Source organism: Bos taurus, chromosome 25 (genome assembly GCF_002263795.3).
Source record: "Bos taurus isolate L1 Dominette 01449 registration number 42190680 breed Hereford chromosome 25, ARS-UCD2.0, whole genome shotgun sequence".
Taxonomy (NCBI): Eukaryota; Metazoa; Chordata; class Mammalia; order Artiodactyla; family Bovidae; genus Bos; species Bos taurus.
The window spans coordinates 33,952,177-33,979,049 of record NC_037352.1 but is presented as its reverse complement, the minus strand read 5'-3'; the positions used below and the strand labels follow the sequence as shown (position 1 = coordinate 33,979,049).

Sequence of the window (26,873 nt, the reverse complement as noted above, 5' to 3'; positions counted from 1 at the left end):
GAAAAGATACCCTGAGCAGAGTCAAAAGACACAACACCCTCCACATGCAGCTGGGCCTCTAACACTGCTCTGTGACCCCCTTACTTGTTCAGCTTGTACTTTCCAAGAAAACCAAAGTCATTAGGTGTAAATGTTCTCTGCTTCCGCCATCGGACCTGTAAATGTATTGAACTCAAACCCGTCCATTCCACCTCCTACCAGTTAAAACCCATCCATTCCACCTCCTGTCTGAAGCTAACACCGCCTCTGTGCTGGGTTCCCATCCACCTTGCCCCAGCAAGCCCGTGGCTATGTTAATTGCCCCAGTCCCCTCGCCCTACCTGCTGCTCCCGGCCTGTCCCTTACCGACCGCCCACTGGGTGTCACCTCCTGGATACGTCCTGTCTCTGTCCTCTCCTCTCTTTCTTCCCTTCGCTGCTCGGGAGCAGGCCTCATCATTTCATGTCTGGACCATTGCAGCAGCATTGTCTCGGGTCTCTTTTAACCTGACCATCTTTTTTTTTGTTTGGTTTTATTTTGGCCAGAACTATTTTTTTTTTTTCCCCGACCACAACCCTCGGCTTACAGAATCCTAGTTCCCTGACCAGGAATGGAACCCGGTTCCTCGCCAGAGAAAGCGCTGAGTCCCAACCATCAGACTGCTATCTGCCCGGCCACCCTTGATATTACAGGCGAAGCCTCTCACACTAAGACCTGCTCGCAGCCCCTGCCATCGGTCAGTCTCATCTTCTGCAGCTTGGGGATCAGAGCCCTGTGGAAGGAATGCCCTCCTGGGTGGGGGAGCACCTCTAATTTGGGAAAAACCTCCCATCCAATCGAGTTCCAGCCTTGATCTTGACATTGCAAAGCGCTCTCCTCCGTGACCTCTAAGTGCCCAGCTCCCCAGACTCACCTGCCTTGGACTTTTTGCCTTAGTGACGACAGCCTGCCACACACCTCCCCACCCCTTCCAAGAACACGCTTGCTGCTCTCCTTCAGCAGGGTGGATTCTGGTCATCTTCCAGAACTCCACTCAGCCACCGTGGACCCTGAGCCCTGGGCTGGGTAGTGACACCGCCTCCTCCGGGCAGCCCTAGCATCCTGCACGTGCCTCAGTGGTTTGTTGAGCAGCCTGGTGGTCTGGGTGCCTTTTAGGAGGCTGGTTGGGAGCTGTCTCTAGAAGGTGGAGCTCATATCACCACTTGAGCCTCACTCAGCTTTGGGTTCTAGCAGCCAATTCTTGGGCGATGGGAACTGCCCCCCTTCCTTCCTCTCGAGCATCTGTCACAATATTGAAACTGTATTAAAATGATGTCTTTGTGTTGTCTCCACCCTCCACTGTAAGCATCTTGAGAACAGGGACAGTGTTTTTTTCACACTCCCTGGCATGTACCCAATGCTACAGCTGAACCGAAGAGGGATTTGGCAAAGCCCGGACAGGGTTTAATGTTTTCTTGGTCTTTGTACTGGAACAGATGGTCATAAAGACAGTTTATGAGATGTCATTAGGATAAGTGTAAATTCCTGTAGTTTCATCCAAAAGTTACAGGCATGTGAATTTCGGGCGGGCCACTGTGGCTTTGCAGCAGTTTGTGTGATAAGAGGTGGGGATTTTCACGGAGGAAGCAGCCAGGGTTGGCGAGGCTGCAGGACGCTGCTGGGAGGTTGACCTGCCCAGCTGGTGTCCCTGAGACGTTGCTCTGTCATTATCCCCACTCTCTCTTGTGTCTTCAGTAATTTTCCCTCCCATCCGTCTGTCCTCTCAGCCTGTAAACATGCCCATGTGTCCCCCAACCTTTCTTTCTCTTTAAAATAGTTATTTATTTATTTACTTGGCTGCTCTGGGTCTTAGTTGGGCTTCCCTGGTGGCTCAGACAGTAAAGAATCTACCTGCAATGCGGGAGACCCAGGTTCCATCTCTGGGTCGGGAAGATCCCCAGGAGAAGGGAATGGCAACCCACTCCAGTATTCTTGCCTGGAGAATCCCACGGACAGAGGAGCCTAGCGGACTACAGTGCATAGAGTTGCAAGGAGTCAGACAGGACTGAGCAGTTAACACTTTCACTTTCCAGATCTTATTTGCAGCATGTGGCATCTAGTTCCCTGACCAGGGATTGAACCTGGGACCCCTGCATTGGGACCTTGGAGTCTTAGCCACTGGAGCACCAGGGAAGTCCCTCCCTTAACCTTAAACCCACTTTCCCACCTGGCTTCTTCCTTGAGGTGTCCCCCCACTCCTGTCCTTTCTTTTCACACACCTCTGCCCTCCTTTCGATCAGAGAACCCTTTCCCACCTTCAATTCCAGGACACCACGTTCTCTTGATTCTTCCTCCCTGCCCAGAGCTAACTTCATCTTATTGGAAAGATGACTACCCTCCAATGCCAGCTGCTTCCCCATTTCTGATTTTTCCCACCATGACGCTGTTGGATACTCCCCCTCCCTTCCCCCAGCCATGGTTCACCGACTCCCTGCTTCCCTTAAGTCTGTCTTCTCCTCACGCCATCATCCATCTCTCTTCGGTTGCAATTCTTGTCTGCCCGTAAACAGGTGCAGATCTTCCCCGTCCTTATGCACCCTGTTGGCTTCTCAGGACTCTTCCATCCCCTTAGGAACCTTCCTGGGATTCTCTACTCTTCACCGTTAGCCTTCTCCAAAGAAAAGGCCACCTCCCTGCCTTCCTCTTTCCCCTCTCCCCAAATGTTCAGCATCTCACAATCAGACTTAGATCTGAGTTTGTCTGCTGTGGTTGCTTGCTAAATGACGTCAGAGACCTAGCCAGCAGCTTTTTTTTTTTCCAGCCACACCATGAAGTTTTGGGGGTCTTAATTCCCCCACCAGGAATTGAACCCGGCCCTTTGCAGTGAAAGCACCAAGAGCCCTAATCACTGGACACCATGCAATTCCCAGCACCTTTAATTGAGTGCCTTGCCTCCCCTGCTCTCCCTGGTTCCCATCCTCAGGGATCTGCCTGCAGGATTTGGCCAACTCCTCCTTCGAGGGCGGCGCCAGGCTTCATCTTCTCCTTCCACACTGTCTGGACTTTCTTGGGCTCTGGCAGTGGCCACTCCTCCTATCCTAGATGGAGACTTTGCCTGGGGCTCTGTCCTTGGTCTTTTCTCTTCTTAACACTTTCCCTATTGTTTATGATAATAAATGTATTAAATAAACATATTATCATGTCTGGGGACAGCCTGGAGCATTTAACAGGGATGCTTGCCTACAAGGGGTCCTCAGTGTTCCTCAGGAGCATCAGCTAATGGGAAGAGCATGAGTTTTAATGTAGACAGACACAGATTCTGATGCCGATCCTGGCCTTGATCCTTGTCTGTTGCGTGATCTCGGGCACACTGATTACCTTTCTAATTACAGTACTCGTGAGGATGAAATGTGATAATGGGTGCTCAGAAAAAGCGGCTTCCTTCTCCTTCCTGAGATGGAAGGAGCTGGAAAAAAACGGAGTGGGCTGGGCACCGGCATGGGGGACCCTAGGACACCCAGTGAGATCAAAGCCAAGCATTTGTGTGGCTTCAGGATTCAGAGGAAGGCCATTGGCACGACTGTTCTCATCTGCCAGGACCCAGAATCCTTCCTGAACGATCTTCAGTTTTAGCTCTGGAACTGGCCGGAAGTAGGAGAAGACAAGATGACCTGAAGCAGCATCTGAGGACATGTGAGATCACTGGCTGTGTCCGCACCCATAAATGACCGGCCAGTGGTTGGAATTTTGCTGCACTTGCCCTGGCCCTTTTGGCCTGCACACTGGCCTGCCTTAGTTCACTCTCCTGCTGTTTTTATAGTTGTTTTCTCTGCTGTCCTTCATCCCTCGACCCCCACTACATGCATGAATACCAATACCAAACCCTGATGCCCCCTTCCTGACTTTCCCTCCATCGGAGTTCAGCTGCTGGGGTAGGAGATTCCAGGGTCTTATCACAGGTCTCTCAGCTCTTCAGATGTTAATAGCATCACACCCTGTCAGCTGGGAGCTGGGTAGATGTGTATCCCACCTGCAAAATCCATGTATACCTGTGGTGGATTCATTTTGATATTTGGCAAAACTAATACAATTATGTAAAGTTTAAAAATAAAATTAAAAAAAAAAAAGAAAACAAGGAAGAAGCTGGTTAGCCAGCAAGCAGATTTATCTGGCAAGAGCCAGGGTGTCTTTCTCTCTCCCTTTTTTTTTCTTTTGAGCTTTTTTTTCTGTTAACATTTTTAGATCAGCCTCTTTCTTTTAACCTGCCGTGTAGTATTCCTTAGAATTGCTCTTTTTTGTTTGGACTTTGTGCTGTTGTGGGAAGAGTTGAGTTGCTTTTGCTTTTTCCCTAGGAACACTGCTTCAGGGAGTGCCCTTGAACATGACTCATGGGAGTGTTTCTCTAGGACAGATCCCAGGGCTTAGAGCAATGATCCCCAAGCTTTTTGGCACCAGGGACCGGAAGACAGTTTTTCCACGGACCGGGGTTGAGGAGGGGGGTTGGTTTCAGGATGGTTCCATTATATTTATTGTGCACTTTATTTCTATTATTATTATTACATCAGCTTCACCTCGGATCATCAGGCATTAGATCCTGGAGGTTGGGGACCTGTGGGTTAGAAGATATAAGTATATTTATGCGTATTTGAAATTTTATTAGATCCTGCCAGATTGCCCAAAGACTGTACCACCACAGGAAAAATGTTTCTTTTTTGGTGTCATCATTTCATGTCTTGCCTAAGAAGGTATTCTCATTGCTAAAGGTATAAACAGATTTTTCTGTATTTTCTTCTCCGTTCTTCTGAGTAAGTTCTAACAAGTTTTGCTTTTTACATTTGATCCCACACACCCTGGAGCAGGGGGATTTTTTTTTTTTTTTTCCATTGTACTGGTACCTCCTGAAGAGTCCGCTTTGCTTTTAGACTTGCTGTTCCATTTCACTGACCCATACGTTTACTGCTGTACTACTACGTCATGTTTTAAGTGTTTATCCTTTAAAAATTTTTTTGATCATATAATATATATAAAACATAAATAAATTATATATATAAATATAAATTTATATATGGATATAAATTTATAAAACATAAATTTTCCATTTTAACCAGCTTTAAGTATACAGTTTAGGGACTGCCCTGGTGGCCTAGTGGTTAAGACTTCACCTTCTAGTGTAGGGGCGCATATTCAGTCCCTAGTCTGGGAACTAGGAGGCTACATGCCTGGAAACCAAAAAGCCAAAACGTAGAAGCAATACTGTAACAAATTCAATGAAGACTTAAAAAAAAAAATCTTAAAATTATACAGCTCAGTGGCATTAATGACATTCCTTGTGTTGTTCAACAGTCGTCACTGTTTCCACAATTTTTCATCGTTCCAAATAGAAGCTCTGTACCTATGACACAGGAGTTCCCTTCTCCCCTCTAACCTTGTGCCCTGTAATGTCTACTCTACTTTCCGTGTCTGCAAATTTCTGTATTCTAAATTTCACATAAGTGAAATCATACAGCAGTTGTCCTTTTGGTCTGGCTTATTTCACTTAGAATTAGTTTACAGGAGTCATCCACGTCATATCATAAATCAGAACTTCATTTCTTTTTATAGCTGAAGAATATTCCATCGTATGGATATACTCCGGTTTATATATCCGTTCATCTGTTGACCAGCAACTTCCTTTTGGCTGTTCTGAATAATGCTGCTCTGAACATTGGCATACACCTGTCTGTTTGAGTTCCTGTCTTTCATGTTCTTGGGTACATACCCAGGAGGGGAGCTGCCGGGTGCTATGGTCATTCCACATTTAACACTTTCCCTTGGTGGTCACAGAGGAGAGGTCATTTCCTTCATTTTAGTAGTCGCTCAGTCCCTGAGCCTCATTCTTACTCCATTTTTTACATTCACCTGTCCCCATTTCCCCCCACCTCCCAAAGCCAAGCACTGATATTGGCACAGGGTGGTACCAAGTGCAGGTCAGCCTGGGTGGACACATGCACTCTAGACCGTGGGAAGTGCAAGGTTCCCCCTGATTCTGCCACAAGACAGCAAGAAGCCATGGAAAGAGCCTGCAGTCTTAACGTTGTTCAGTTGCTAAGTCGTGTCCAACTGTTTGCGACCCCATTGACTGCAGCACGCCAGGCTCCTGTGTCCTCCACCATTTCCTGGAGTTTGCTCAAATTCACATCCATCGAGTCGGTGATGCCATCCAACCATCTCAGCCTCTGAGAAGCCCCCTTCTCCTCCTGCCTTCAATCTTTCCCAGCGTCAGGATCTTTTCAAATGAGTTGGCTCTTCACATCAGGTGGCCAGAGTATTAAAGCTTCAGTTTCAGTCCTTCCAGTGAATATTCAGGGTTGACTTCCTTTAGGATTGACTGGTTTGATCCCCTTGCTGTCCAAGGGACTCTCAAGAGTCTTCTCCAGCACCACGATTCGAAAGCATCAATTCTTCAGTCCTCAGCCTTCTTTATGGTCTAACTCTCACATTCGTACATGACTAATGGAAAAACCATAGCTTTGACTGTGTGGACCTTTGTCAGCAAAGTGATGTCTCTGCTTTTTAATATGCTGTCTAGGGTTGTCAGTCTTAATACTGGTGTGTGAATCCAACAGGAGACCTGAATTCTGTTTCTTATGTGAGCCCTTACTTTCTGTGTGTCTTGTTTAACTTATCTGTCAAAGGCAACAGCACCCTGATGTGCAGGACGTTGAGACAGAAGATCTGGCTGTGAAAGCCCTTTGCTAAAGTCAAAGGCACTCACCAGTAGGAGGGAGGGAAGAGTCCAAAGTATGTGCCAGTCAGAGTGGAGCCTGGCATGCTGGTGAACTGATTTCTTCCAGGCATTCATTCCTGCCTGCAACCACTCTCTACTGAGTGACTGCTCTGTAACAGGCGATGTTCCAGAGGCTGGGATTCAGCCATGAGCCAAGAGAGAGAAAGAGGCCCTAGCCTCATCAATCTGCTCAGTGATCCAGGAACAAACCCCAAGAGCCCTACCTCCCTTCCCAGTGCTTTTGGTACCAACTCTAGACTTTTTAAAAACACAGCATGACATAACATGGTGAAGAGCTTTATTTTAAAGAGACGTCTCTAGCTTTAAGGAGAAAAATGGGTTTGAAAATGTAGAACAAAGACTATGCCAGGGGACTTCCCTGGCCGGTCCAGTGGTTAAGACTCTGAGCTTCCACTGCAGGGGGTGCGGGTTGGATCCCTGGTCAGGGAACTAAGGTCCCGCAAAGATCCCACATGCCATGCGGCATAGCCAAAAAAAAAGAAAAAAATGAATAAGCCACCTATTGGCAAGTCACATCTGCTTGAGATGCCATGAGGAGAGCCTTCTGGGGTTTCTGCGTGAACCAAACAAAGAGAAATGATTTCAGCTACTCCCCCCCACCACCATGCCCTGGGAAAATTTGAGAGCTGTGGCCTCCAGGTCTCTTCTTGAAGGAGTTGAGAGATGGGAATCAGGGTGACTGTCACCAGGATCTCTGCAACACTAGGTCTAACTAGGAATGGTGCCAGTGACATTTCAGCCCTGTTTGGTCCCACTGGAGACAGGGATTGGCTTATCTGGTTTGGTCACTGAGCCCTGCCCCTCGGGAGCCCTTGGAGGTGACCCTTAAGAGTCCATAGGCTCTGAGCACACATGCCACGCCCTGACTGTCAATCAGCTCCTTGAACCTCTCCATAACCCTCTACTATCTCTGAAAAACAGACTTAGGCAGAGTTAAGGAGAGACTTCCCTGGTGGTCCAGTGGCTAAGACTCCAAGCTCCCAATGCAGGAGGCCCGGGTTTGATCCCTGGTCAGGCAACTAGGTCCCACAGCCTACAACTAAGACCCGATGCCGCCTAAATATAGAAATATGTATATTTTAAACAAAATAAAGTTAAGGGCCTTGGTCCAAGTCACACAGCTATGCACGACAGAGCCTCTTTCTGGGACACTCGTTGAGTCAGATTCCAGGAGCTGGGCAAAGGGAGGAGCAGGAAGGTTGATGGGGCAAGAATTGGCAGGAGATCCTAGGTGATAAAACCTGTTAGACTCATGAGGACAGGTTTTATGATTTATTAATAAACTTAGCAATAAAGGGACTTTTCTGGAACTTGGAAAATTTTATAGGCACTAATAGTTTCCCAAGTACCTTCCCATATGTTCTTTTTCACTTGATTATAACAACCTCTTTTAAGAGTGATTTTTAAAAATTTATTTATTCATGTGTAGTCGTGGCACATGGGCTTAGTTGCTCCGTGGCTTGTGGAATCTTCCCAGACCAGGGATTGAACTTGTGTCTCCTCCATTGGCAGGTAGATTCTATTTCCACCTATTTCCAGATTACCAAGTTGTTGGAAATAAATACAAATAACATATAATATACACACTATATATATCAATATATATACTATATACACACTATATTATAATAGTGTACATATGTGTAATATTAAACACTGGACCAGGGAAGTTCTAGGCAATTCTCCTTTTAACCTACGTTAACTAGCTTCCTTTCATCCATGGGGAAATTGAGGCACAGAGAGGTTGTGGGACTTGCCCAAGGCCACACAGCACCAGGGTTGCAGCCCAGAGTCTCGTGATTTTCCAGGTAAACTGCCCAAGGCCAAGTGGCAGTGAAAACTGGAAGCTGGACTTGAACTTGGGAATTCAGGAAAGCTTCTGTTCATCCAGACTCTGCCTTCAGAATCCTAGGGTGTTTTTACTGGGGTGGGGGGGGCGGCCCTTGAAGACCCTCTAACTGTCCCTCCTTCTCGCGAGGGCCCCGTGCTCACGGGTGCCCCCTACCCCATCTGCTTGAGCAGCTACCTTCTGCTTTTGTACAGAGCCCATGTCCTGGCTCTTAAAAAGGAATGCGTGGGATGAATAAGCACCTAAAAATAACTCTGGATCAATTTTGGGTGGGGGGAGAGGGCTGTTTTCCTTTCTCTCCTCCTCCTCCCTCCCTCTGCCCCCAAGGCCCACAAACCACTGCTGGCTGACAGCTGGGCCAGGCTGGCTTCCTGTAAGGCTGTAATAACATGGAATTAACCCAGCAGCCGCCCTCTCCAGCACGGAAATGCCAGTGCTTGGTCACTACAGACGTCTCTGAGTTGATACCTTCAGGCCTCAGTCCACGCTCCCGGAACAAGTCTTTTTGCTCATCAGCTAAGACATTCCTGAATTTGTCCTCCTTGGGGAAGGAGCAGTGGAAAAACCCCTCCAAATGAGAGGCTGGCAGCTTCTTGACTGGGCCGTCTGAGGGAGCCCCAAATTCCTGCCTCCCAGAAGGGGCCAGGCAGGCAGGAGCAGAGCAGCCTGGGCCCCTGCGTTGAGGTTTCCAGGCCGTCTACTGACTCAGGGACTTGGCTGAGTGGCTCCCATCTGTCTCTGTGCTTCTAACAGACCCCTGACTTCCGCCGGTCACCCACGGGCTGATGGGAGAGGCTTTAGAAATCCAGCACATCTTTGTTGCCCAGAACCTACCAGCTTAAAGCAGCATCCTGAGAGTAGACACATTTCTTCCTCATAGGGGTCTCTCTTGGAAAATGGATTGGTTCTGGGGGTGTGCTAAGCATTCTCGTATAGCTCAGCCATGCTTGGGGGTCTCTTTCCCTGTGATATAAAATGCATAGAGAGGGAGATCAGTGTTTAATGATGGTAAGGGTTGGGGGATGGAATGGCAATGTAAAGAAGGAAAAGAAATCTACCAGGGGCGGGACTTCTCTGGTGTTCCAGTGGTTAAAACTCCACGTTCCCAATGCAGGGGGCCTGGGTTCGATCCCTGATCAGGGAACTAGATTCTGCATGCCACAACTAAGACCCAGCCAAAAAAACAAAAATCTATCAGAGTCAATGGGTTCAGAGGTCCCCACTTAGGCTGAACCTTTGGCCAAGGGATGGAAAATTCCAGAATCCCCAGTGTAGAAGTGTGAAGGGAAGTGCCACACTTCCTAGTCTCCTGTACCCCTCATTTCAGCCAGGACTGGGGTGGGGCTTCCTGAGCCAGAGCTGTGTGGCCAGGGGTTGAGTTGTCCCCAGTCTTGGGTGCACATCTGCACATTCCCAAGAGGAGCTTTAAAATGCAGATGCCCAGGCTCTGTCCCCAGGCCATTTATATCAGCATCCCTGAGGTGGGGCCCAGGCTTCCCAGGTGACTGCAGCATGCAGTGAGGTTAGAGAGCCACTTCCAGCAATAACAACCTCCGTTTCCCTCTCTGCCACTGTCTTGCTTCTCAGCCTCTGATTTCTCAGATTCAGAAGTGGGCATTGCCATGCCAGGCATCGTGTTCTACATAAGAGGGGTTTGGTAGATCATGCTGAGGGCTGCTGCTGCTGATGAAGATGATGATGATTCTGGCTCCACTCTAAGGACTAGAAGCATTCTAAATGAACTTTTGTATGACTTCATTAAAAGGAGTCCCAGGATTCCCTGGTGGCCTAGTGGATAAGAATCGCCTGCCAATGCAAGGGACATGGGTTTGATCCCTGGTCCAGGAAGATCCCGCATGCCTTGGAGCAGCAAAGCCTGGGCACCACAGCTACCGAGCCCGAGTGCTCTGGGGCCCCGGGGCCGTGACAAGAGCAGCACCACAAGAAAGTATCCCCTGCTTGCCCATGCACTGTGGGGGGAAGACCCAGCACAGCCAAAAATAAATAAAATACTTATTTATTTTATTTATATAAAAAAAGAAAAAGTGGGATTTCCTTGGTGGTCCAGTGGTCCGGTGCCTTAGATTCTGCACTCCCAATGCAAGGGGGCCCAGGTTCAATCCCTGGTCAGGGAAGCAGATGCCATATGCCTCAACTAAAGATCTCACATGCCACAACTAAGACCCATTGCAGCCAAATACATAAATAAATAAAATGAAGAAAAGCAACCCCATAAATTAAAATGCATACTAACAGTAACATAGTTCAAATTTCCTGCCAACCCCGGTGAGGGCAGGTTTCCCACGGGAAGGGCAGTGCCAGGTGCCCAGCATGATTCAGTGTGAATCTGGAGTAAAGGACTCTGGAATATACTGCCTATCTTCAATCCTGGATCCCCTGACTATTAGCTGTGGGGCTCTGGGAAAGGCGCTTAACCTCTCTGGGCCTCCCTCCTTATCTGTAAAAATATGGATAATAATAGAAACACTTAGTATAGGAGGTTGTTGTGGGAACTAAAAGAAATAATGCTTGTAAAGTACTTGTCACAGTGCCCAGCACCTGGTAAGAACTCAACAGATATTATCAGTTACTATTATTATTCACAGCATGACACACCCCTCCCCCCAAAAAAAACATTACACCCACCTTCCCTCATGCTTCCTGGTTCCCTGCCCTCCCTGCCCTCCAGTATCCTGACATACATTCTAGGTCCTGGAACTCTTATGTATCTTGAGGGTTTGTTTTTTTTTTTTGTCTTTTTCATTAAAAAAAAAAAAAAAATTATTTACCGGGTCTTAGTAACAACATGTGGGACCAGGTATCCAACCCAGTGAAAGTGAAAGTCGCGGCCGACTCTTTGCGACCCCATGGACTGTAGCCTGCCAGGCTCCTCTGTCCATGCAATTCTCCAGGCCAGAATACTTCTCTAGGGGATCTTCCCAACCCAGAGATTGAACCCAGGTCTCCCACATTACAGATTCTTTACCATCTGAGCCACCAGGGAAGCCCAGCGAACCCAGGCCCCCTGCATTGGGAACTCAGAGTCTTAGCCACTGGACCACAAGGAAGCCCCTCTTTTTCAACTTTTTTAAGTGTCATCATCGCAGGGTTTTTCACAGGGTTTGATTCCTGATTGGGGAACTAAGATTCTGCAAGCAGCACAGCACGGCCAATAATAATGTTCTATCTGCCTTACTTGAATTGAATGAAATAATGGACAAAAAGTCATTTTGAAAAATTTATAAACTTTACAAAGTTTACAGCTCTCTGCATATGCTTGTTAGCAGTAGCAGGTAGCATAGTAACATATATTACATATGGCTATTTTGTAGGAAGTACTGCATAGTTTAAACCTCGTTGCTGCTGCTGCTAAGTCGCCTCAATCGTGTCCGACTCTGTGCGACCCCATAGACGGCAGCCCACGGGGCTTCCCTGTCCCTGGGATTCTCCAGGCAAGAACACTGGAGTGGGTTGCCATTTCCTTCTCCAATGCATGAAAGTGAAAAGTGAAAGTGAAGTCGCTCAGTTGTGTCTGATTCTTAGCGACCCCATGGACTGCAGCCTACCAGGCTCCTCCGTCCATGGGATTTTCCAGGCAAGAGTACTGGAGTGCGGTGCCATTGCCTTCTCCCTTAAACCTCGTTACTGGGAATTAATGAACTCTCAGTGCTCTAGAAGACACAGCCCTGAGCCGCTCAGTGGACTCTTCAGTGTGGTATTTGTAGGGCTAGGCTGCAGAATCACAGTTCTCCAGTAGGTGTCACCCTCCACCAGGACACATTCTCTGCATCTTCCGTCCTGACTTCCTGCATCCATTCAGCACTTTGTACATTTTGCAACTCCATGGATTGCAACACGCCAGCCTCCTCTGTCCTCCACCACTTCCTGGAGATTGCTCAAATTCATGTCCATGGAGTCGGTGATGCCATCCAACCATCTCATCCTCTGTCGTCCCCTTCTCCTGCCTTCAATCTTTCCCAGCATCAGGTTCTTTTCAAATGAGTCAGTTCGTTGCATCAGGTGGCCAAAGTATTGGAGCTTCAGCTTCAGCATCAGACCTTCCAATGAATAGTCCGGGTTGATTTCCTTTAGGATTAACTGGTTTGATCTCCTTGCAGTCCAAGGGATTCTCAAGAGTCTTCTCTAGCACCACAATTCGAAAGCATCAGTTTTTTGGAGCTCAGCCCTTTTTATGGTCTAGCTCTCACATCCGTACATCACTACTGGAAAAATCATGTCTTTGACTATACGGACTTTTGTTGGCAAAGTGATGTCTCTGCTTTTTAATACACTGTCGAGGTTTGTCATAGCTTTTCTTCCAAGGAACAAATGTCTTTTCATTTTGTGGCTGCAGCCATGATCTTAGTTTAAGTTAAGGGTGGAACAGTGTTGTGGGTGTGGAATTTAGGTTGAAGAGAGCCTGGAGGCAGGGAAGTAAGTATGGGGTAGGTTGCTCGGTGAGGCTCAACCTCTGCCTGAGGGAACTCAAGTGAGCAGAGAGAGCCCAGGGCAAGAACCATCCCCATCCAGGGTTGATGCAGGCTGTACCCAGAGGCTGTCCCTTGCTGGAAGGGACACTGAGTGACTGGCTGCTCAGTGTGTCAGGGATGCCTTTGTAGAGAAGCTGATATTTGAGACGGGTCAGAAAAGGTAAGAAAGAATCTTCCACGCTGAGAAGGTGGGAAGGGCATTCCAGGAGTATCCGGAGATTCACTGGAACCTCATTGATGGGGGTGGACAGGAGAGGATGGGAGAAGGTGGCCAGAATGGAGGGTGATGACGCCAGATGAGTAAGGACCTTGAAGGCTGGGTGAATTGTAGAAGGGTTTTTTGTTTCGCTTTGTATTCCATTTGGGGTTGGCCAGTAAGGGGTCACAATTAAAGGTGTAGAAGATGAACTGGACAGGTAGAGACCGGAGGGTGGGGAGGCCAGTTAGGAGGCTGTGATTTAGTCTTATCCAGTGCAGGAGCAATTGGTATTGGGATAGAAGATATAGACTGGAAACTATTGGCAAGAAAGAATCACATGGACATGGGAACTGATTAGATGGGGTGAGAGTGGGAGTTGTCAATGGAGGGATTAAGGCCAACCTTCATGTTTCTAGCTTGATGAACTAAGTGGATGTGGAACAGGAGCAGATGGTGAAAACAGAGGTAAAAGAAAATATTATCTTTGGATTCCTTGAGTCTGTGAGTCTGAAACCTCCAGGTGTTGATGTCCAGTGAAAGCCACTCAGTCGTGTCTGACTTTGCGACCCCATGGACTCTACAGTCCATGGAATTCTCCAGTTAGAATACTGGAGAGGGTAGCTTTTCCCTTCTCCAGGGATCTTCCCAAGTCAGGGATCAAACCCAGGTCTTCCGCATTGCAGGCAGATTCTTTCCCAGCTGAGCCACAAGGGAAGCCCAAGAATACTGGAGTGGGTAGCCTATCCCTTCTCCAGTGGATCTTCCTGACCCAGGAATCGAACTGGGGTCTCCTGCGTTGCAGGTGGATTCTTTACCCGCTGAGCTATCAGGGACGTCTAGTAGATAGCGGAATACAGTGACCTGGAGCTGATGATGAAAGAACACAGTAGGGGCTTCCCTGGTGGCTCAGTGGTAAAGAATCCACCTTGCAATGCAAGCCCCCTGCCCCTAATGCAGCAGGAGAGGAACAGCCGCTACTCCTGGCTCCTGCTGGTCTTAAGAGCAGTTCCCTGGCAAAGAAGTCCAGCAGAGAGGGTAGCCCTGAGGCCGGCGCTGTCTGGAGCCTCGACACTGTCCCTCGTTACCTTTGCCCAGTGTGTTAGTTTCTTAGTTGTATGTTAGTGTGTTAGTTTCCTGTGTCCAGTGAAACCAGTGATCATTAACTTGGTAGCTCAAACGACAGAAATGGATTCTCTTGTAGATCTGGAGGCTGGAAGTCTAAAATCTATTGAGACAAGATCAGGGTGTTAAGGGGACCCCTTCTTCCCACAGACTCTACGAGCGAGTCTGCTCCTTGCCTGCTGGAGCTTCTGGTGGCTGACAGCATCTCTTAGCTTGTGGCCACATCTCTCTAATCTCTGCCTCTTCTGTGGGTCAAATCTCCTTCTTGCAAGGATGCACAAGACCCCATCAGAGGTCTACCCAGATAATCCAGTTCCTCTTCCCACCTGGGAATCCTTGCCTTAATCCTATGTGCCACGTAGGGTAGTATCTACAGGTTCCAGCGATTGGGACCTGATGTCTTTGGTGGTGTGGGGGCTAGGGGTGGGGGTGATGATTCAGCTTACTCCAGGCAAGGTTTGGGAAAGTTCTTTCATTGAACCCTTACCACCTGTATGTGAAGCAGGTGCCACTGTCCCCATTTTAGCAACAAGAAAATGAGCTTTGCCAGCTAAGGGGTCACCATCTATTGGGCGATCTTGATCAACCCCAGCTAAGGGTTCATAATATATTTCTTTAAAAGATTTATTTATTTAGGCTGCACTGGGTCTTAGTTGCAGCCCTCAGGATCTTTAGTTGTGGCATGTGGGATTTTGTTCCCTGACCAGGGATCAAACCTGGGCTCCCTGCATTGGGAGCACAGAGTCTTAGCTTCTGGACCACCAGAGGCTAAAAAATATATAATATTTTTTAAACATGAAATATATCTTTTTTTTTTCTAAGCTAAACAGGCTGTTGTGCATTTAGTCAGGTGGCTGCTGCTGCTGCTGCTGCTGCTGCTAAGTCGCCTCAGTCGTGTCCGACTCTGTGCGACCCCATAGACGGCAGCTCACCAGGCTCCCCCGTCCCTGGGATTCTCCAGGCAAGAACACTGGAGTGGGTCGCCATTTCCTTCTCCAATGCATGCAAGTGAAAAGTGAAAGTGAAGTTGCTCGGTCGTGTCTGACCCTCAGCGACCCCATGGACTGCAGCCTACCAGGCTCCTCTGTCCATGGGATTTGCCAGGCAAGAGTACTGGAGTGGGTTGTTATTGCCTTCTCCGTAATCAGGCGGCAGATAATCCAAAACTCATTTCTGTGTCAGGTGGCTTGTGTCTGCTGGCTCACCTGGCCCTGATCTCCCTTGGGTGTCCATGTTGGAGGATGAGGAAGTGGTGACATGCTTCTCTCCTGCCTCGTCGTACCTCGTTGGGGTTCACCCTTGTGGACATGCGTCAGTAGCAGGGTCCATGTAGCCCAGAATGCCAGCACCAACCAGAGGAGCCTTCCTGTCTTCCCCGGCCGGGGCACAGTACAGAAGAGGCTTGCCAAGAGTAGCTGTAGGGTAGGGTGCGAGAGCCGGTGTGCAGTCCACATTTGGGGTTAGACAGAGGGACCTGAGCCCAGAGAGCCCTTTCCTGCAGCTGAGGGCCCCTGGACTGGGCTCCGGAGCTGGGAAATAAAAATAACCACTGCGACAAAAGCCCCTGACCCTCCTGTTCTGCTTTTGTATCTTATCTATATCATCCTTTATTTCACAGGGTTTTCACATCCCCCGAGAAGGCAGGCAGAGAAACAGCCCCTATGTCATAGATGGAGAACTCAGCTTTGAAGGGGAAGGGGCTGCCCTACTCAGCCCAGCAGGCCCTGGGGCCAGGAGTGCGGACTTACTAGCGCTCCTCCTCAGCCCCTTGGTGTGGGTCAGAGGGTCAGGAGGGTTGCAGATGCATGTGATCACCTATTCAGTAGAAAGGATTTCAGAAGCTGGACGCTCAGGGGCGCAGGAAAGCTCTTTGCGGCTCAGGCTGCACTGTCCTTGGGCTTCCCAGGTGGCGCTAGTGGTAAAGAACCTGCCTGCCAGTGCAGGAGACGTAAGAGTTGAGGGTTCAGTCCCCGAGGTGGGCAGATCCCCTGGAGGAGGGCATGGCAACCCACTCCAGTAATTTTTGCCAGGAGAATCCCATGGACAGAGGAGCCTGGTGGAGTCTCAAAGAGTCGAACATGACTGAATCAACTTAGCTCCATGCACACAGTCCTTGGTGAGCTTTCTTTTGCCCTCATTTCCTGCCAAATGTGTGACCTGGGGCCAGTCACCTCCCTCTCTGGGCCTCAGATTCCTTACCCTGTAAAGTAGGCTTGGCCTCGGTGGGCTCAGGTTCCTGCTGACTCGGTTAGTAGGAAGCTTTCTTCTTCCTGCTCAACCAAGGATGCCGGTGAGGAGCCTGTGTTGAAACCAGAGGCGTCGGGCCTCCAGCCTTTTTCTGGAGACCTGTTTCCCCAGAGAGCATTTGCCAGGAGCCCATTTCCACCCCCAGCCGCATCTCCTTGCAGAGGGGCGTCTATCTCCCATTTCTCGTAGGCAGACTAGGTATTGAGTAAGGGAGGGGGCCCTGCGCTCAGGGCAGCTTCATTTAGAAGCCAATTTCTCGCACTGCAGGCAGGATTGCAGGGGGACCTCGAGCCTTCGGGGATACCTGTACCACTTCCTTCTATTCGTCCATCTGTTTGCAGACCCCAGACTCATCTGGGCGTCCCCCGCCCAAAGCCTCCCTTCCCGGGGGGGATGAGCCGCAGGAGGCTACCACTAGGTCTGAATTCTGCCTTTGTCCAGTGAAGCCAAGTTGGGAGGGGCAGAGCGGACCCCCTGCCCCCACTGGAATGTCGGCTCGGTGCGCGGGGTGGGGTGGGGGCAGTCCTCGCCCCCGCTTTACAGCCGCCTCCCCCGCTCACTTCCTGAGTACCCCTAATCCCACCACCCCAACGCGCACACGCGCGCATACACTTCCCGGAGGCCCGGCGGCCTCGCTGCGGGCTCAGCGATCCCGGCCCCAGGCCTGGGGGGGAGCGGAGAAGCGCCCTTTTGTTATTCAAATCACACCCTCGCCGCGCGCCCTGGCCGCAGGCTCTCCGGCCCCGGGAATCCATCCCCCGATTCCACCCGCCCCGGAGCTCCCGCACCGCCACGGCCACCGTCGCGGAGGCCCGGGCGCCCGCAGCCGAATCCGGGATTCCCCGGCCCCCGGGGCTCCGCCGGGCCGCGCCTCCCCCGCCCCTGGAGCGCGCTGCGGCTCGGCCCCCCGCCCCCGCCCCCTCCCGCCTCCCCTCCCCCTCCCCCTCCCCTTCCTTTCTCCGGACCAGTCTCGGTCCTGCCGCCGCCGCCGCCGCCTTCCCCGGTCCGCGGGGGCCTCGCCGGCCGCCCTCCCCGCAGCATGGCACCATCCAGGCTCAATTAGCCGGGAGCAGCGTTCGGGGCCCGCGGGATCTCCAGGGGCGGGGGGCGCCCCTGCAGCCTCCGTCATGGATGTGAACAAGATGGTAAGTCAAGAGCCGGGGCCACTGCCCTGGAGCCTCGGCGTCCCCGTCCCTCCCCCCTCCTTCCCCCGCTCCCTCCCAGTCGGCTGGATCCATTGAAAGTTTCTGTATTGTTGATCCTGCTGTTGGCCCCAACTCCAGGCGTGCCGGAGGAGGGAGCGGGGCCAGGGCTGTGGAGGCGGCTGGCGGACACGGCTGGGCTCCCCGGTTTCCCGCCGCGCTGCCGCCAGGGCTGCCCCGGAGACATCGCTTAAGACTCCGGGGAGAGACGGCCGTGGAGCTCGCCTCCCACACGGGGGAACCAGCCTGGTGGTGGGAGGCCCGGGCTGCGGGAAGGGGTTCTTCCTAGCTTCTCCAGAGCCCCCCTGCTTCACGCCGATTTCAGATTTAGGGGGATTTTTTTGGACTGAGCCAGTGAGCAGGGGGGCACAGGTGGGTGGCCTGGGAGGGCAGAAGCCAGGGCTTTAACCATCCTAGAGGGTGATGGGGCAGGGGTAGAATCCTTGGCTTAGAATCCTTGGAGTGGTGTTCTAGACTAGACGCTTGCTTGTAGACCCCCAACTGCCTTGGCCTGGGGGGCAGCAGACAATCCCCTGCCTCTTAAGCGTGTGATTCCCTGGTGAAACTGATTGTCTCCCAGGGCTTCCCGCCCCCCTACTCCTCCAGAGGCACCAAAGGAGCTGAATACCTTGTTCATTGACTGATTGAGGAGCATACCTGGGGCTGGGGCGGGGCGGGGGGGGCGGTGCGGGGAGGGGCGGCAGCAGGATGTGATTTGGGGAACTCTGAAGGGAGGAGTTCCCCTGGAGCCTTGGAGAGCTGGGGCAGGTTTGCCTAGGGGTCCTTATTGGCTCCTACTCTGAATCTCAAGTGTTCTTCAGATCACTGACCCTGGCTTTAGACCCACACTCCTGCCTCATAGCCTTTGAGGGCTGGTGTGTCAGGCTGGAGAGGTATCCCCTGATATCCTGTGCTTCGTGGGGGGCCCAGGGCTTCCGCAAAGGACCTGGGTTGGGGTGTGTCTGGGGAGACGGGGTTCTGGATCTGCTGGTACCTTAGGGAAGAGAAGGTACTGTAATTTCAGTTCATCTTGTATAGAATTAGGCTAGCTATTTTTCCAGAGTGTTCTTTTAAAGTAACCATCACTTTGGAGAAGGCAGGTGAGTTCCTGGCCCTGTCAGGCCTTTGGCATTCAGTCTTAGGTAGGGCACTGTGGGCGAGGAGGAGATGGTGGGTGAGAGTCATTCCTTCCCACAGCAGGAGACCACGCTTAAACTGAGTGCTGCCCCTGGGGCCGGGGCCCCCGGTGAGGGACCTCACTGGCTCCCATCCTCATCTGTGGACGCATAACTGCCCATGGTGGGGCAGTGCCAAGAGGCTAGACCACCGTTCCCTATGAGTGTACCATAAAAGCTTATTTTCTTTGGCTAACTATTAGCTATACCTTTCTGACAGTCTTCTGTGCACCTGCAGGGGTGGGAAGGTAGAAGGCCTTTTCCTTGAGGTGTCTTAACCAGACCAGAGTCACCTGTCTAGGCTGTGGAGGAGGTGGGGGTAGGGAGGAGGACAGGGAACCTAGAGTTCTAGACCAATGGCTGCCAACAGATCACCTCTGAGCTTCCTTCTGTCCTCGAGCTTAGATTCTTTTTCCAAAGCCTGGTCTCTGAAGACCACCTTGCAGGGTTTAAGGACCTCTGTCTCTGGAGATCTCGTCCACTTCAGACACTACCACCTCCCTCCATCCATCCCCTCTTCATTTTATTTATTTCTAAAGGTAATTTGATTTTTTACTCTATTTTTAGCTGTGCTGAGTCTTCAACGCTGCGCTGTCTTCTCTCTAGTCGTGGCGAGTAGGGGCTTCTCTCTAGTTGCAGTGTGCAGGCTTTTCATTGCGGTGGCTTCTCTTGTTGCGGAGCAGAGGCCCCAGGGCACTTGGGCTTCAGTAACTGTGGCACGTGGGCTCAGTAGTTGCGGCTCCTGGGCTCTAGAGCACAGGCTCAATAGTTGTGGCACACAGGCTTGGTTGCTCCGAGGCAGGTGGGATCTTCCTGGATGACAGATGGAACCTGTGTCTTCTGCATTGTCAGGTGGATTCTTTACCACTGAGCCACCAGGGAAGCCCCCATCCATCCCCTTTTGAATGCAACAGCGTTTATTTAATTCCTGTCTTTCTATAGCAAGTACCGTGTGAAGGAGACAGAAACATAATGTATGGCCTCCCTGCTCCTCTGACCCTTAGCATTTAGGTGAGGGGTCCAGAGAGTGCAGACCCGGATCAAAAGTTCTCAGCTCCGAGAGCTGTGAGCTCTGAGAACAGAGGGGCTACAGAATCTGGAAGAAAGATCCTCGGTTGGGTCTTCAAGGCTGAATGGTTTCAGCTCTGCTGAGAGTAGTGAGGGGTGTTCCTTACCAGTGCGCAGAGTTGCAGAAAGAAAAATGGGCAGAACCCATTGGATGAGGCTGAGGACAGAGTTCTGAGATGAGAAAATGTTGAGATCGCTGGTTAAGGTCCAAGCAGAAAGGCGTTGAATGCCAGCCAAGGCATTCCAACCTTGGCCTGTCAGCAGTGGGTAACCTCTGGAGAATTTTGGGCACAGGAGAGGCACATATGTTGCCTCTTTCCTCCTTTAGTTAAGGGTCCAAACAAAAGTGATACTAGATTCTCATTAATCATTGAGCAGCCAAGCTCCCAGCCCAGAAACAATTGTTCTCGGTTCTTTGTAAAGAGCACAGACCCTGGACTGTGGAGCAAGAAGAACCTTACCCACCCCAGGGAGTTGGCATCTGCTTCCCATTCCTGCTGAAGGCCAGAGTAGCTATTTGTTCTGACTGTGAAAACCGCACTCTGGTTTAAAGTTCTCATTCTGGGGGTCATTAGTTCCAGGGTAGACCTCGAACCCAACATTGCAGCCACATCCTTGAATGAGCCTTGGAATTTCCTTGCTTATCACTGAATGAGAAAAAGCAGATTATAGTTTATCCCTTTTCAGCGTGTTTCTTAACCTTTTAGCCTCATGTGTAAAATGATCCTTGAGCATCCTCATCAAAGTTGGAAATAATTCTTCAAGGTGCAGGACCTAGCATAGTAAGTCTTCCATGTGTAGTGGCTGTTATGAGTTGTGTCCCACTCTTTGTGACCCCATGGACTGCAGCACATCAGGCTTCTCTGTCCATGGGATTCTCCAGGCAAGAATACTGGAGTGGGTTGCCATTTCCTTCTCCAGGGGATCTTCTCGACCAAGGGATCGAACCCAGATCTCCTGCATTCTAGGAGAAGAATCTGCCAGATTCTTTACTGTTTGAGTTACCCGGGGAAGCCCAATGAAAGTCCCCAAAGTCTCATCTAAGATGACTCTGATTCCCCCCTCCTCCAACATAGCCTTTATTTTCTTGATTGGCCTAAAAAGCTGAACTCGGGCTGTATTTCAGTTGACGTGCTTTGGGGAACCTCTTCTCCCAGGTCTAGTTATCTTTCTGAATGACAGTAAAAATGACTGGGGACAGTGGATTCACCAGCTGCTGTGACCTGATGAATTTTTGATAACATCAGATATCTGGCCAAGGGAGAACTGGTTTAACCCGACAGTTTAACCCAGAGTTGATAATGAGGTCTGTGCCTTTACTGAACACAGAGCAGAAATGCACAGTGCTGTAATTGCCAGAGCAGAGGCAACACTTGTCAATTCTTTTTTTTTTTTTTTAATATTTGTTTATTTTTAATTGATTGATGATTGGTTTATAATATTGGTTTGATTTCTGTCATATATCAACATGAGTTAACCACAGGTGTACATATGTCCCTTCCCTCTTGAATTTCCCTCCCACCTCCTGCCCATTCCCGCCCCTCTAGGTTATGACAGAGCCCCAGTTTGAGTTCCCTGAATCATGCAGCAAATTCCCATTGGCTGTTTACATATGTTAGTATATATGCATCCATGCTGCTCTCTCCATTCATCTCATCCTCCCCCTCTTCTTCGCTGCCCTTGTCCATAAGTCTGTTCCCTAAGTCTGTTCCCTAACTTTGTGTCTGCTCTTCAAGCAGATTCGTCAGTACCATCCTTCTAGATTCCATATACACGCATTAGTATACGATTTTGTTTTTCTCTTTCTGACTTACTTCACTCTGTATAACAGGCTCTAGGTTCATCCACCTCATTAGAACTGACTCAAATGCATTCCTTTTTGTGGCTGAGTAGTATCAATTCTTTTTCTTAAAAAAGTTTTATGTATTTATTTAGCTCTGCCAGATCTTAGTTGCAGCATGCAAGAACTTTGTTGCATCCTGCAGGCTCAGCAGTTGTGGCACGCCAGCTTAATTGCTCCGTGGCACGTGGCATCTTAGTTCCCCTGATTGGCAAGGCCCATTCTTAACTGCTGGACCACCAGGGAAGTCCCAAGTTCCTAACAAAAGGTGGTATAGTTTATATAACAATTTGTATTTGCATTATAGTGCTGTACAGCTTACAGAGCATTTCCACCCGTGTTCCTGCTCACCACAACTCCAGGAGAAACGCAGGGCAGAAAGAATTAATCATGCTTTACAGATGAGAAAACTGACGTTCAGAAAAGGGAAGTCTTGGAAGCAGATCTGGTACCCCCAGTCCTCCACATCTCCAAAATGGTGACAAAGTCGATAAAGGGTAAGGAAAAAGATTTAGGGACCAGATTCTAGAGCTGACAGAAGCTTATCTAAAATGATGAGCTGGAGGTGGTGGCTTTTGGCCTCTGGTCTCCCAGGGGAGAAGATCTAGGAAGAAGGGTTTAGCTCTTATGTGGACTGCGTGCCTATATATATATATGTGTGTGTGTGTGTATGTGTGTGTGTGTGTGTGTGTGTATACACATATATATATCCTGGAGAAGGAAATGGCAACCCACTCTTACCTGGAGAATCCCATGGACAGAGTAGCTTGGTGGGCTCAGTTCATAGCGTCGCAAAGAGTCAGACCCGACTGAAGTGACTTAGCATGCATATATATATATATATCATTTTGTTTATTTATTTTTGTTTTGGGCTATCCTGGATCTTCGTTGCTCGGGCTTTTCTGTAATTGTGGCCACAGGGGTTACTCTCTAGTTGCGGTGCACGAACTTCTTGTTGCGGTGGCTTCTCTTGTTGCAGAGCACAGACTCTAAGGCACACAGGCTGTGCCTTCCGTATTTGTGGCTCTTGGGCTCTGGAGCACAGACTCAGTAGTTGTGGCCCACGGGCTTAGTTGCACCAGGGCATGTGGGATCTTCCCGCATCAGGGATTAAACCCATGTCTCCTGCATTGGCAGACGGATTCTTTACCTCTGACCACCAACGAAGCCCGTATCGCTGTTTCTAAAGCTTGGGGTGTCTTTATGCATCTTGGCTGCCTGCTTCAGATGTCAGATTTCTGATTCCTGGGATCCTCCAGCTTAGGGGCTTCCCAGGTGGCTCAGCAGTAATTATTCACCTGCAGTGCAGAAGACATGGGTTCGATTCCTGGGTTGGGAAGATTATCCCAGAGAAGGAAGTGGCAACCCACTCCAGTATTCTTGCTTGGGAAATCGCATGGACAGGGGAGCCTGGCAGGCTACAGTCCAAGGAGTCACAAAGGGTCAGACGCAACTTAGCGACTAAACAACAACAGCAGCAACGCTCCCGTTTACACATCAGGAAGATGGGAAGAGGTCAGGAAAAAAGTGGAGAAAAACATCTAGGTGTCCTGAGTGAACAATATTGATGGCAGGGCAGGAATTAGCTTCAGGCTGACCTGCTGTCTCCTGAGATTCGTGCAGACTTGCTGGATGGAGGAGAGGCATGGAGAAGCGCTGAGCCAGAGAGATCCCAGGGTAAAAAGATGCCCAGGACTCCACCCATAGCTCACATCAGCTAATAGCTGTGTGGAAAGGAAAGCTTAGTGTCCAAGCTGAATAATCAGTCAAAGCTGGACATGGATGACTGGCTTGGTGAAACCAGAGCAGCGTGCTCAGTTCTGGGTCACAAAATATCGGTTTAGTGGGTTGCAGCCAAGCTTTTGAAAGAGTGAAACAGACCAGAAAACATCCAAATGTCTTCCATGTAAGACGGTTCATGAAATTGATTGGGTTGTATACACACACACACACAGCGATCTGCCTTGTAAGATGTGCTTTTTACTGTGGTTAGTGTCAGAGAAGGTTTGAGGCGTCTGACCTAGAGACTGATCAGAGGGCAGTGAGGAGGATGTCAGCCTCGTGAAATGAGTAGTCCAGTCAGTGAAAGAGAAGGCTGATGGACAACTGAGGGCTGTTGGGAGGAAGGTGTAGTTTACCTACTCTGGGGGTCTCTGGGAGGCGGGGTTTTGGCTGGCCAGGACTGCCTTACAGCAGAGTGTCCATCCTGTGGCAGAATCCACTTCCAGATGAGAGAGCACACCTCGTGGCCATTGGAGGGGGGACCCTGGAGAAGCATGGCCCCCAAGTCCTTGCCAGCCTGGAGACTGGTTCAGGCTTTGGGAACAGTTCTGAGAGACCTGTGATTCCACATCTGTGGTGTGATGGGCTGCAGGTGAAAGGCAAACTCCTTTTCACACTGGGGAGCAGTTTCGGTGGAGTGAGCTTTAGGTACCACCAAGCACAGTTTCTCAAACTGAGCTGAGCATCACGGACCAGCCACTTTCTCAGGACAGCCTGTGGAATAAGATCAGGGATCAGAGCTGATGTTGGCCTCAGCCAAGTGGCAGCGGGGAAGGACATCTGTTATTTGCCTCTTTAAAAAATGCTTAGGGGGAAAAAGAGTTTTTGATTTACCACCTGATGTGTGTGTAAGAGAAGTCGCTTTAGTCATGTCCGATTCTTTGAGACCCCATGGACTGTAGTCCGCCAGACTCCTCTATCCATGAGATTCTCCAGGCAAGGATACTGGAGTGGGTTGCCATGCCCTCCTCCAGGAGATCTTCCTGACCCAGGGATCGAACCTGCGTCTCTTACGTTTCCTGCACTGGGAGGCAGGTTCTTCTTCCCACCACCTGGGAAGCACTTTGCATCTGATTGCTGTTTCTTATTGTCACCAAACACAAAGATTTTGTCCTGCCCAGATGAGGTTCCCGTTTAATTCAGACACATGTTGGGATTCTCAGTTTATGCGCAGGCCCCTGGGGATGGGTGTTAACATGCCTGGGACCCAGAGCTGAGGATGGCCGAGTTGTCTGTTGAAAGATTTGGAATCAAGGAGGGGAGGCAGATTTCCTGGAAATGCTTTGCGTGGGAGGACACCTGGACATTTGTGGTTGTAGAACACTCTTGGGTTTCCCTTGTGGCTCAGTTGGTAAAGAATCCTCCTGCAATGCGGGAGACCTGGGTTGATCCCTGGGTCGGGAAGATCCCCTGGAGAAGGGGTAGGCTACCCACTCCAGTATTCTTGGGCTTCCCTTGTGGCTCAGCTGGTAAAGAATCCACCCGCAATGTGGAAGGCCTGGGTTCGATCCCTGGATTGGGAAGATCCCCTGGAGAAGGGAGAGAATACCCACTCCACTATTCTGGCCTGGAGAATTCCAAGAGTTGGACATGACTGAGTGAATTTTTCATCATTTCATCATTATCAGAACACTCTTACCTGGATTATTTTCTCCCTTGAAATAGCCTTGAGGGGATTTCCTGGTGGTCCAGTGGCGAAGGCTCCACGCTCCCAATGTGGAGAGCCTGGGTTTGACCCTGGTCGGGGAACTAGATCCCACAGGCTGCAACTAAGACCTTGCATAGCCAAATAAATAAATAAATATTATGTATCAGTTCAGTTCAGCCACTCAGTCGTGTCCAACTCTTTGCGACCCCATGAATGGCAGCAGGCCAGGCCTCCCTGTCCATCACCATCTCCTGGAGTTCAGTCAAACTCACGTCCATCAAGTCGGTGATGCCATCCAGCCATCTCATCCTCTGTCGTCCCCTTTTCCTCCTGCCCCATCCTCAGTGGACTCTAAAGTCACTCTGCCGATCAGGGACTAAATTCAGATGCACCTGCAGGATTTTTTTTTTTTAGTATTTATTTATTTGGCTGTGATGGGTCCTAGTTGTGGCACACAGGCTTAGTTGCTCTGCAACATGTAGAATCTTAGTTGGGATCTTAGTTCCCTGTCCAGGAATCGAACCCATGTCCCCACATTACAAGGCAGATCCTTAATCACAGGATCACCAGGAAAGTCCCCACATGCGTTTTAAGACAGCCCAGCTCACAGATGACCAGTCCTCCCTGCCTACCATTCCCACCCCTTACCCCCCACCCATACACAGCTGGGTGGTTTTCTTGAAGAGCTTTTTCCACTCCACCTGTGTCTCCTTTCTGGGACCCAAGAGGTCCCAGTCCAAAGCCAGACGGGCACGTGGTCTGGCAGCTGCCCCTGGACCGAAGAATCTAGGAAGCCAGACAAAATTCATATTTCCCAGATCCCCAGAGAAATTAAGCCATTTACGAAGAAGGAAAAAACAAAACAAAACCCCTGTCTCCTCTAGATTCCCTGGTTTCTAGTGAGTCTTTGATGTGGAGGTGACTGCTGTGAGCAGGTAGCGGAGGCCTGTTTGTAAGTGGGAGTGGGAGCCAGCCCCACCCCTGCACACAGAGGTGACCTTGGTGTCCTGAGACCACCGTAGACGCTGACCCGGGGCTTTGGAGTCACAAAGGCCAGAGGCTGAGTCCTGATGCCACTCTAGTACCGTGGACAGGTTAGTTGACTTTGCTGTACATCAGCTAACTTTCGAAGATCAGTTGGTGTCTGCCGACTCTGGAGGGGTTAGGATGACATGTTTACAATTCTTGGCCCCTGAGAAGTGTGCATGTGATTGCTCAGCCGTGTTGACTCTTTGCGACCCTGTGGACTGTGGCCTGCCAGACTTCTCAGTCCATGGGATTCTCTAGGCAAGAATGTTGGAGTGGGTTGCCATGCCCTCCTCCAGGGGATCCTCCCCACCCAGGGATCAAACCTGCATCTCTTGAGTCTCCGGCATTGGCAGGATTCTTTTTTTTTTTTTGGAAGGAGGATTCTTTACCACCCTGCCACCAGTCCATAATTATTAATATTGTTGCTCATTCATTCAGGCAATAAATAAAATCTTGAAACTTTAGTTGAGGGTGTAG

The 26,873-nt window shown here is 50.0% G+C and overlaps 1 protein-coding gene across 13 annotated transcripts in view; it reads left to right on the top strand.

The window, feature by feature from the left end:
• HIP1 (huntingtin interacting protein 1) overlaps positions 1-26,873 on the top strand; it is a 137,704-nt gene that overhangs the window by 36,842 nt on the left and 73,989 nt on the right. For 8 of the 13 annotated variants that reach the window (XM_059881194.1, XM_059881196.1, XM_059881199.1 and 5 more), the window contains exon 1: positions 3,619-17,797. The exons of the other annotated variants lie outside the window; for them this stretch is intronic. In XM_059881194.1, coding sequence (XP_059737177.1) covers positions 17,141-17,797 — 657 coding nt within the window. In that variant the 5' untranslated portion in view covers positions 3,619-17,140. Of the gene's footprint in view, positions 1-3,618; positions 17,798-26,873 lie in introns of those variants that run through there. 13 annotated transcript variants of the gene reach the window in all.